The sequence below is a fragment of the Artemia sp. Qi Xiang Cuo genome, chromosome 13 (genome assembly GCF_049724085.1).
Source record: "Artemia sp. Qi Xiang Cuo chromosome 13, ASM4972408v1, whole genome shotgun sequence".
Classification (NCBI taxonomy): Eukaryota; Metazoa; Arthropoda; class Branchiopoda; order Anostraca; family Artemiidae; genus Artemia; species Artemia sp. Qi Xiang Cuo.
Window position 1 is genome coordinate 13544844 of NC_142806.1, and position 12380 is coordinate 13557223.

The following is a 12380-nucleotide window of genomic DNA, read 5'->3' on the forward strand; positions in this document are numbered from 1 at the left end:
AGAAGCCCTTGTGGGAAACAGTGCCGTTTGTTCATTTTGTGTTTGTTTCATTCTAATCATATCCCGCCAACAAATATAGCCCCTCCCCCAAATATTTTACTGCGGATATGATTGCTTTCAATTCCTCATTGACAGTTGGTACTACTTTTTTTCTGATTAAGCATATCTAAATAAGAAGTACAGAAATAGCTTTTGAAGTCAACTAAAGAAAAAAGTATCAAAGAAAAATATAATGTTAAAATAGAATTATAAAAAGTAGAAAAAAGAAAAGGGAAGAAAATAAAACAAGTCATTATCTGACATCAAATTACTCCAACAGCTACACCGCTTTCCTAACATGAGTAATCATATTGAGCCGTGGCAAATACGATAAACAACAATAAAATAGAAAAATATCCTTTTAAATAATAACTGCACAAGTCACTTCTATCTATAGCACAACAAATCGCTATTGATCACACAGACTTATAATAAGGATATACCAGAAACAAGCAGGGCATTACGGTCTATCACAATCACTGTTCACTGACAAGATTGTGCTAGTCACAAGAACCGATTTCTAGGTGGTACCTTCGCGTGAGGTAATTTGCAGTGTCTGTCAAATGCTCTAAGCTCTTACGAAGTCCAAAAAGGTGTCTTGTAAATTGGCTAGCGGCTTTTTGAACACAATCTTCCTCATTTTCATCAAGAGTTGAGTCTCTCTCTATCTCTACACCAGAATCTTCTGTCTCCTGATCTGTTCCTAGAAGAAAAAATTGCAAATTAAGTTAGCCCCCTTAGAAGCCTGTGAGATATTTTAACGTCGCACTTGTTCTTCAATATTGACAAAATACCTTTACTAATATACTCATATTTATCTCAATATTATAATAATTTTATCAATATCCTGGGATTAGAAAACATCAATAAATATTTCAGGCGTCCATATAACAAAGTAGTATTACGAAAGATAATATCAATGTTATTATAATAATTATATAAAAAAATAATATTACAAGTATCGATTTATTGAATAACAGAATAAATAGATGTTACTTTACCTGTTATAATGGTTTGACATTATTTTAATATTCAAGGATTTTTTTTTTAGTGGTAAACAGGTTCTATATCAAGAATATATCCAAATGTGTTCAGAATGTATCATTAAAATCCAAACGGAAATGATGTATTCGTATTTTTTAGATGAGTTAGAAAATGAAAGCAAAAATGTTCCTCTTGCGGGCCTTTACCCCCTGGCAAAATTTCCAGGGCCAGATCTTCCTTATATCAAATTTTATTTAATGCAACAAGAAGAGGCAGATAAAGGGGGGGGGCAAAAAGGCATCTGACTCACCCCAGAATAAACAGAATTTGCACTAGCTAGTATGGTGAAGGTTGGAATTACTGATGGAGGAACCCAAGCTTCGTTGGTACCCCTCCCTAAACATATATATGTTCATAATACTTTACTGGAAATAATACTTTACTGAGCATAATACTTTACTGAAAAAATTCAAATGAATTTACTGAAAAAATGTGCACTGTCATTTTAACATACATATGCTGATATTTATTCCTTAAAATCTTAATTGATTTTTGATTTCTTAAAGTAATGAAAGTGAAAACCTTTAAAAGAATTTTTTTCAGTAAAGCACAAATTATATTCTGGCTTTTAGAAAGCTTAGGGTTTAGAACCCCATGCTTTCTGCTCTTTATTTTCTGCTCTTTATTTTCCGCTTTCTTTATTTTCTGCTCGTTTTGAGTTTGACTGTTATTTATTTTAATTTATGTTTTGGATTTCATTTATTTGTTGATACTGATTTGTAGTAGTTGTATGCTTGGTAGATAATTTGATTCTATTTTTGTTCATTTTTGGTTTAATGGAGTTCTTTACTATTTTTTAAAAACTCATTTTGTGGAAAAAGCTTTATTAATTAATTTCTGTTCGTTTTATATTGACATCGTCTTTTTAGGGGAGAAAGACTGAGCCTCTTCTAAAGTTAAACAACCATTCCTTGCATAAAAACCTTAAATACCCCCTGGGCATAACTTACAATCCTTGCCCCTAATCTCTTGGGTTTGTTTCAACCCAAAAAGCCTTGTTATATGATATTTAGATTATTTTGAATAGAATGGCTATCTCAAAATTTCTATTAGATGCATTTTCTATACATATGCTGATATTTATTCCTCAAAATCTCTGTTTTCTTAAAGTTATAAAAGTGAAAAAAGAAATTTTTTCAGTAAATTACAAATTATATTCTGGCTTTTAGAAAGCATAGGGTTTAGAACCCTACTCAGATTAATTTCTGCTCGTTTTGAGTTTGACTTATTTTAATTTCTGTTTGTTTTGGGTTTCATTTATTTATTGATACTGATTTATAGTAGTTGTATGCTTGGTAGATTATTTGATTTTATTTTTTGCTCATTTTTGGTTTAATAGAGTTCTGTACTTTTTTTTTGAAAAACTTATTTTGTGCAAAAAGTCTTTTGATTAAAAAATCCCCATCCGATTCGAAGTTTATACAACCATTCGTTCCATAAGAACCTTATGTGCCCGGGGTATAACTTACAATCCTTGCACCTGGGCTCTGAAGAGTTGTGTCCACCTTGAAGTCATTGTTTTATGCTCTTTGGACTATTATGAACTAAATGGCTGACTTACAATTTTGATTGGATGCATTTGGGGAAAACCGGTTGTCAGGGGGGGAGTAGTTGCCCTACATCAATTTTGACTCTTAAAAAGAAACTAGAGATATACATTTCCAATCAAATGAGCTTGCTCTAGAGTTCAAATAACCACACCTTCAATAAAAAGCTTATATGCCCCCGGGATAGAATTTACAACCCTGGCCCCAAGACTCTTGGGAGTTGTATCAATCCCAAAGGCCTTGCTATGTGATCTTTGGATAGCTTTTGAATAAATGGCTATCTCAAATTATCAATAGCCTAATATAGCACATCAAAAATATAAAGTTCTTAATATAATACCTTAATAGCTACAATAGCTATAATATATAATTATCAGTTATTAATCTTGTTTTAGAACAAGTTTATCTTGTGTTTTTTTTTAACAAAAATATCTGTTTTACATTAACTTTCCGTTGAAGACTCAAAAGCCATTCTAGTCCTTTCATCCTACGACATGCTGATATCTGATTTCTAATATCAGCTGATATCTAAATAAGCCATGAATTTTGGGCAATCGGGGGGGGGGTTGTTATCCTCAAATATCCAAACCTTTCAACTACGTCGAACAACATCGATATATCAAAATGTTGATCGGAGATGTTTGGGGAAATGACGGGATTAGAGGGGGGGGGTTGATTCTTCCTCCAATTACTTTTGACTATTAAAAAAGGGCAATAGTCTTCTCAATTTTCAAAAAAATTAGCCCTTTTTGAAGTTTTTATGACAACGCTTTCTATAAGAACCTTTTACACCCCCAGGGCATAAGTTACAACCTTAGTACTGAGGGCTGTGGGGGGGGGGGGGTTCGTTATACTCAGACATAATTTTTGGACCCTTCAACAAAATGGCTATATCAAAATGTTGATCGGAAGTGTATGGGGAAATGATCGGTGTGAGGGGGAGGTATTCGTCCTCCGATCGCTTTTGACTATTAATAAGAGCACTAGTCCTCTTTATTTCCAATCGAACGAGCCCTTTTTGAAGTGTTTACGACAACCGTTTCTGTAAGAACCTTATATACCCCCAGGGCATAACTATTAATTCTTGCCCTGAGGGCTGTGGAGAGGGGGGTTCATCATCAAAGACCTAATTTCCAAAACTTTAAATTACGTTGAATTACGCTTCCTACGCTTTAAATTACGCTTCCGGACCTTTTAACTACGATGAACATAATGTCTATCTCAAAATTTTGATTGGATGTGTTCGGGGAAATGGTGGGCGTGAGAGGGGGCTTAGTTGCCCTCCAATTACATTCAACTATTTAAAAAGTCACTAGCCTTTTCAATTTCCAGTCGAGTGAGCTCTTTTTGAAGTTTTTACGACAATACTTTCTATAAAATCCTTATATGCTCCCAGGGCATAACTTATAACCCTTGCCTAGAGGGCTGTGGGGGGAGATTCATCCTCAAAGACATAATTTTCATACCTTTAAACTACGTTCAAAAAGATGTCTATCTCAAAATTTTAATTGGATGTGTTGGGGGAAAAGGTGGGCGTGAGAGGGAGGTTAGTTGCCCTCTAATCACATTCGACTATTAAAATCACTACCCTTTGAATTGAAATCGCATGAGCTCTTTTTGAAGTTTCAACAACAACGTTTTCTATAAAAAACAAACAACTTTATATGCCCCCAGGGCATAACTTATAACCCTTGCCCTGAGGGCAGCGGGGGAGTGTCCTCCTCAAAAGCATAATTTTCATCTGGAAATCAACTACGTTGAACAAAATGGCTCTCTAAAAATTTGATTGAACGTGTTTGGGGTAATGGTTGGCGTGGAAGGCGTGTTAGTAGCCTTCCAATTACTTTCGGCTGTTAAAAAGGGCACTAGCCACTCCAATTTCCAACTGAATGAGCCCTTTTCGAAGTTTCTACGAAAACTTCTTCGATACGAATTGCCCTGGTCTAAAGGAAAAAATAAATAATACATTTTGCCAACATCGTTCATTACTTAGGCAGTGCAATTGCGCTGCCTATGAAAGGTCGCAAGCCCGTCATACAAATTTACGGTAAGATTAAAACCCAGTCCTGTATTGCAAAGCAGAGATCACTACTGCGCTACCAAAAATAATTTAATAAGAGTTTAACAATATTTTAAATAAAATAGTGATAGTTTGGTCGGTTAGTCGAAAAATAACAGTTTAATTAAATTTATAGTAAATCTGAAGATGAAAACAAAAGATTTTTGTATTATACTTTCTTTTTCTTCAACTCCTTTTTATCAACTCTTCGACTTTTCAGTCACTTACTTTCCTTTTAATTCGTTAATTTTTTTAGCTATTTTTCGACCACTTCCGATTATTCAATGACTTCCAAAATGTATCAGTATAGATAGATAGATAGATAGATAGATATTTATTGCAATAAAAGCCACTTTGGGCCATGGCAAAAAAAGGAAAATCATGAACTTCCCAATACACTGAAATAATTTGAGATCAAAATCCTTCCATTTTTTATTTCCCATTTTTTAAATAAAAAAAAATACACGACTGATTGGGCACAGGAAAATATATAAAACAAACACTATCATACAAGAAACAGCGGAAAGAACATTTGCTCATGATCGTGGTAACTTAGGTTCCAAACTCAGACAAGACAATTTGTTTTCCTACATAAGACTATACTGTTTTGCCTTTAGTCTTACCAAGTCGACAATATAAAAAACAACTCAAATTAAATAAAAATAAACTGCTAACTTAAAAAAAAAACCGAAAGAAAAAAAGTCTTTCTCAAACAAGACTAAAAAGTAGGAAATATTTTTTCGAGAATTTGTAGGAGTAAGTGGGAACGAGGGGCAAACAACGGATTGGGCTTTACTTAACTAGATTTCTTTTTAACTCGATTTCCCTAACTTGTTAACTTTTTTAGATTTATGCACTTTTCCTTGATAATGTCATACTTTTTTTTACAAAAGCTAATTTGGTTTTAAAAACCTATATTAACACTTATTTGACCACTAGTCAAGAAGTCAAGGCTGTATCTAGGGGGTAGGGGGTTTGACTTCCCCGCCCAAAAATTTTTGCCCGACTCTTAAAAACAAAATGCATATGAATAATTTTTTTATGCGTTTCTTAAAGCTTTTATCGTAACCCCATACTAAAATTCTGGATGCGCCCTTGCCCCAGTACTATCTACTTATACTATGCATTCGCATCTTTTACTTCCATCTTGTCTAATTTCAAAACATTATGCCTTAAGTCTACAATCAGTTCGATTATAGCTTTTCTACGTACAATTACTTGGACTTGAAATAGTTGAAAAGTTCGAATCATCAGATCACATACGGGACGCATTATTTTGCTGTACTCATTCTTATGTCTACAAGTATGACTAAAATGTTGGTCTGGCATTGTCGTACTTTGCATTCTAAACTACCCCATTAATTATTCTACCCTGCTATAATGCGTATAATAATATATAATCCGAACTGCTTCAGGTGACACGTGGCTAGATTAACAATTGGTATGTATTGCAGAATACTTCCCGGGATGGGGTTAGAGTAACCTCGCCTACAGCTAAAGAATATTAAGATGTCAGAATTAATTATATAACTGAGCCTACACAGGTCGATTCACAATGAGATCTAACTAATACTTAGATTTTTCCATTCATATGGAGACCAACTAGCAATAAGATCTAACAAGTTTTGGTTAAGTCTAGCTGTAATAGACACGTAGGAATTTTTTTCAGGGAGGGGGAGGGAGATACAGCCCAATTATAAAGAAGTTCGGCAGAGAAGGGGGTACTAATAAAAATTATTAAAATAATTTTAAAAATTATTAAATTATTTTATAATTTGAAAAAAAAAGTATCCAGAAATTCAGAAGTTTAGTGATTAACCTTGCTTGCATCGACTGTCTTTTCGGGATTGATGAGATTGCTATGACAGAGAAAAAGAGAAGTTACTAATAGAAATATCTTGGATCTCGGAAGCCCTTTGTTATTTTGGTACTTGTCGGTTAGCTGGAACCACTATAAAGATAATACATATTTCGGCTGGAAAAAACGCGACAAGAGCCGCATATAACCACAAAGATCCTAACGCAAAACAGGTTTCTCTGCCTAGTGAGGCATTGCTCACTCCATGAAAAATATTTAAACTTCAGTTTTTTGTGGTTGAAGGGGCAAAAAAGGGTATCTAGGATAGGTTAGGTTACGTATTTAATATATGCTATGATTTACCCCTCCCCCCCCCCCCCCTTATTGTGCAAATATATAGCCGAAATTTGTTTCTAAACTATTATATTTTCATCGTATTTTGTTTTATTTCATTAGCATTAACCATACTTCACTTCTCGCGTGTGTTCCAGCTAACCGATAAGTTCCGTTATTTTTACTGGCTGTCTGTTTTAAACTACACTTTTTAACCTGGAAGCATAAGACAGGAATCTTCCTTTTGGTCTTTGATGCCACTATCTTGGGCCAAAAAGTAATCTGGTAGAAATTCTGAAATAGTAATTTGCCTCAAACTATCGAAATACTATTTAAATAGCCACACAGTTTTCACATTAACTTGCGTCATAAAGAAAGCTGGACTCACTGGTATGATTAGGAAACTTAATAGAAACTTTCATGGTGAAAGGGTCCAAACCTTCAAGCCCAGAAAGTTTAGGCATATCTTTTGTTTTACAAGCAACGACCTTGTTGGTCATTCAGGTTATGATTAGAGCAGAAACTTTGGCTCTGCACATGGGAAACTGTTAGAAAACTACTAGAGTAAATAACAGTAAAGCAGCAGCACAGTTTATAGATAATTATATTAACTGTGTAATATAACAGTAAAGCAGTAAAGCAGCAGCAGTAAAGCAGTAAAACAGTAAATAACAGTAAAGCAGCAGCACAGTTTATAGAAAATTATATTAACAGTTATAGATAATTATATTAACTAATTATATAAACTGTGAGCAGCAGTAACAGCAACAGTAACGACGGCATTAGAACAAAAAATTAAAACAAACTTAATAGTCATGTTCCATGTCAAATATACCATTATATGACAAGCGCTGTCATACCATTATATGTCATACCATTATATGACATTATATGACAAGCGCTGTCATACCATTATATGACATTATATGACAAGCGCTGTCATACCATTATATGACATTATATGACAAGCGCTGTCATACCATTATATGTCATACCATTATATGACATTATATGACAAGCGCTGCAGCGTCAGCTTGTATGAAAAGGATACGATACGTGATTCGATCCATTAATTTCATATTTTCCTTAGTGAATGATCAAAACATGCTTAGAAATAGTCAAATGTTCGTATTTCAACTATTTTAAACGTGTTTTCAAACAAACCACAACAAATAATTGCAAACCAAATTCGAAAAATGTAGTTCGGTGGATAGATAGTGCTGAATTTCAGCTATTTGATGACAATTGTTCTCTTAGGTTATCGGATCCTGCCTGTGACCTTTACATGATCAAGAGAGGGCTGATTCCAAGGCATTATTTAGGGGGGATTAGGGGGTTTGACCCGCCTCCCCCCAAATTGTTTGTCCGACTCGCAAAAAAACGGAACAAAAATGAATATAAACAAAATTTCGATGTGTTTTTGTACCCCCCCTAAAAAAAAACCACCTTTTGTACCACCCCCCCACCCCACCGAAAAAATATTGGGTACGAGACTGGCTGATTCAGACAGAAATCTAACATATTTGTGCTCATTTTCATTAAAGATGGAAATCACAACACAGCAAAGATTTAATTCCTTTGGCCAAATAGTAACCGAAACTCTAAAAAATGGTTATAATAACAATTGATACGTCAAAAGAAATTTGTTTTTATGCTAATTCAAAATATATAATAATTATTAAGTTTAATATTACCCATTAAAAGCTATGAGCCTGAGAAAATTTGGCAAGTTTTCGAAAAAGGGTGACAACATCCCTAAAAAGTCCAGCAATCTTAATAAAAATCACGCTCATGAGCAAGCTTCTATCAACAAAAAATGGAATTTGATTTTTTTTTTTTTCAGAAGAAAGATCACGGATGTGTGTTTATTTATTTGTATTGAGTGACCGTATTGGACTAGAGGTCCTAGAGAACTAAGAAAAGGTTCATTCAAACAGAAATCAAAACAACACAAACACAACAACAGTTTCACAAAACAACAGTTGTCGCAAATATGGCAAATGTTTGCTTGAAATAAATTCTCTCTATAAAAAAATATATACAATCAAGCAAATCATCTGTCGGCCCAGAACCTTGCTCTTTTCGCTAAAGTTTGACTGTTTGTCGCAAATTTTTCAAGAAAGACTCTTGTAACACAAGGGCCGTGCAATCAGAATAGGAAGCTTTTTTAAGTGCTAAAAACTTAAGCGTGAAGAGTAAGGTATTGAAAAGAGCCTTTATATACGGAATAATTACAGTTCATTTTGAGTTTTAATGTTGCTCCTTACTCTCAGCTGAAAAAACCTTGTTTTTTATGTAATTATTCTTCAGTAGTCATACCCCTGCGCATTGGAACATTTTCTCCCATGCCTTTATATCTATGTAAATCTATGCAAAACAGGTTATTACATGTCGTTTATACAGTAGTGACAAGCTACGGCATTAAATAGCAGAGTATCAACTAATGAGGGGGAGAAGGTATTAGTGGGAGAATAAGATCAATACGCCGTTTTTCATTAAGGGAAGGGGATTGGGGGCTTTAGCTTCAAAACCGAATTCACTCACCCGAATCTTTTAACCCTTCATGAGAAGTTTTCCAAATCAATGTGGTTTAGGGGTTTTCACTCCTGATCTCCCTTTTGCTGGAGTTCTTCTTTTGTTATCACATTGTTATCATTTCCAACATGTTATCACATGTTGGAAATCACATTGTGATCTTGTGGCAGTTAAGATTTCAAGAGGATTGGGTGTGATAAGAAGACTGAAAAATCAACTACCGTATAATGTTTTACTTTTATTTTATCATTCTATTGTTAGCCCTTATATTTTTTTTTTTTGAGTGGATGTTTTAAGGATGATATGTGATATTTCTCACTTGAGATTTCTAGAGTGTAATCCTTTTAGAGCAGGAGATGTTCTTTATGTTGATTTAGTTCAAGTGCTGATTTTTCCCCGCAAAGAGATAGTTTTTATGTGGATGTAGAGCTTTATAATAATGGATTTGCAGCCATCGTAAACAAATCTTCGGGTTTCTGTAGCTGGCCGCTGTAAATTTGTTTGTATTTTTTTTATACTAAATAAATTCATTTGAATTTGAATTTGTGCTATAAAAATAATTTGAATTTGAATTTGTTACAAAAGTAATAGTCGTTTAAAATAGACAGCCATTGTGATAAGAAGTGGAATTTTAGGAGGGGGGGGGGTGGAATTTTAGGCTTGATGGTGGTGGAGGCCTCCCTCATAGTTAGAAAAATCTCATGTTATTCTGTATTGTGAAAACACCTAAACGAGCCCTTATTATCGAAACCGACTCTCCTCAGTGCAGGAGTCATAATAGTTGTTTAAAATAGAAATATCACAAATAAAGAACAGCGTGGATAAAAGGGGTTTCAGGGGTGGGAGCTCATCCCCCTATTCTATATTTGTGATAATTCATTTTAATTTTTTTTTTTTTAGCTTTGCATGGATAAAGGTAGAGTTATTTAATATTATTACAAACAAAGTGACAACACTGGTCTGGCCAATTCAAAAAAGAAAAAGAAAAAAAGGTTGTCTGAGAGGGAGGCAAAAATGAGCTAATATATTAAAAATATACAAATACAGTAAATCGTGCCTCTGATCACATAAGAGCAAAAATAGCCAGTATCAAACAGTTCGTGGTTACGAACTTTAAGTAAGGAGCGACTCGGCTCAATAGTATCCGAAACTCTAAAAAACAGAATTTTAATACCAATGGATACATTTAAAAAATCAGATTTTTTATGCTGATTCCAAATATAAAAGTTTCATTAAGTTTAGTCCTACCCATCAAAAGGTAAAAAATTTGCCTGAAAAAATTTGCCTGATTTTCAAACAAAAGGAAGAAACAACCCCTAAAAGTCATAGAACCTTGATGAAAATCACACCATCAGATTCAGCGTATCAGAGAATGCTACAGTAGAGATTTCAAGCTCCTATCTGCAAAAATGTGGAATTTTGTATTTTTTCCCAGAAGAAAGATTACGGATGCGTGTTTATTTGTTTTTTTGTTTGTTTTTTTCTTCCCCCAGGGGTGATCGTATCCACCCAGTGGTCCTAGGATGTCGCGGGAGGGCTCATTCGAACGGAAATTAAAACTTTGGTGCCCTTTTAAAGTGACCCAAAAATGGAGGGCAACTAGGCCCCCTCCCACGCTCATTTTTTCCCAAAGTAAACCGATCAAAGTTTTGAGATGGCCATTTTGTTCAGCATGGTCGAAAAATAATAACTATGTCTTTGAGGATGACTGAATCCCCCACAGTTCCCGGTGGAAGGGCTGCAAGTTATGAACTTTGCCCAATGTTTACATATAGTATTGGTTATTGGGAAGTATACAGACGTTATCAGGGGGATTTTTTCTAGTAGCAGAGGGAAGAGGGGTTGGGGGCGGGGGTTACGTGGGAGTATCTTTCCATGGAGGAAGATTTCATTGGAGAAAGGGCATTGCTATGAAGGGGGCGCCGGATTTCCCAGCATTATTTAAAAAAACAATCAGAAATTAAATAAAAAAAACACTAGTTTTTCAACTGAAAGTAAGGAGCAACATAAAAAATTAAAAGGAACAGAAATTATTACGTATAATATTGGGTTCGCCCCCTTGTCAATACCTCGCTCTTTAAGCTAAAGTTTTTTTAATACTTTCATAAGAGCTATTTATTCTGATTAACGGCCTTTGTGATTAAGGGGTAATTTTTCAAGACTTGCAGCAAAATTCGAACTTTAGCGTAAAGAGCGAGGTATTGACTAGGGGGCGAACCCCCTAATATATGCATTAAAAATATGTGAATATAGAAGTTCGTGACGTAAGTTAATTCGTAAATTATGTATATTTATTACTAATAAAAACGTTCGTAAATAAAATTAAACAACTTTTGAGAAAGCCATTTAACCAAAAAAAATAAAATTGATATGCAAATTTCGTTGAGCCAAAATCCAAACCTGCATTGATTCAAAAAAAATGTTCAGAAATTAAATAAAAGTTTTTTTTTAAAACTGAAAGTAAGGAGAAACATTAAAACGAACAGAAATTATTGTATAGGCCTATATGAAAGGGGCTGTCCCCTCCTCAACGTCTCGCTCTTTACACTAGTTTGACTCTTTTTTAAAACTCCATTTTTTTTTAAACAATACAAACTTTAGCGTAAAGAGCGAGGTGTTGAGGAAGGGACAGCCCCTTTCATATACAGAATAATTTCTGTTCGTTTTAAGTTTTAATGTCGCTCCTTACTTTCAGTTAAAAAAACTTGTTTTTTTTATTTAATCAATAAAAACACAAATTTTGTTTAAGGGGATTCAATACCTTTGAGTCATTTTACGAGCCTTAGCGTCGTCTAACCGTTTCAAAGAAAAAGGGTCCATTAGGGAATTTTCCCTAGGGATTAGCCAACGTCGAGATTCATTGAAAATCGGTGGTTTGACTGTGAAATTCGATTGAAAAGGCAATTTTATGTCCCCTGGGTTGTCAAGGGTTTCAAGTAAACTTGAAAGTACCATAAGGAACTCCCAAAGCTGCCAAATTGCTTAAATTATGTTTCTTTTGAACTTATTTTTAGCGTTCTTCTAG

General features: G+C 34.3%; 1 protein-coding gene across 4 annotated transcripts in view; it reads right to left on the reverse strand.

The window, feature by feature from the left end:
* Window positions 1-212: 212 nt before the first annotated feature.
* LOC148944984 (uncharacterized) overlaps window positions 213-12380 on the reverse strand; it is a 51630-nt gene continuing 39462 nt past the window's right edge. For all 4 annotated transcript variants that reach the window (XM_089098811.1, XM_089098810.1, XM_089098812.1 and 1 more), the window contains exon 4: window positions 213-742. In XM_089098811.1, coding sequence (XP_088954937.1) covers window positions 540-742 — 203 coding nt within the window. In that variant the 3' untranslated portion in view covers window positions 213-539. The remainder of the gene's footprint in view (window positions 743-12380) is intronic.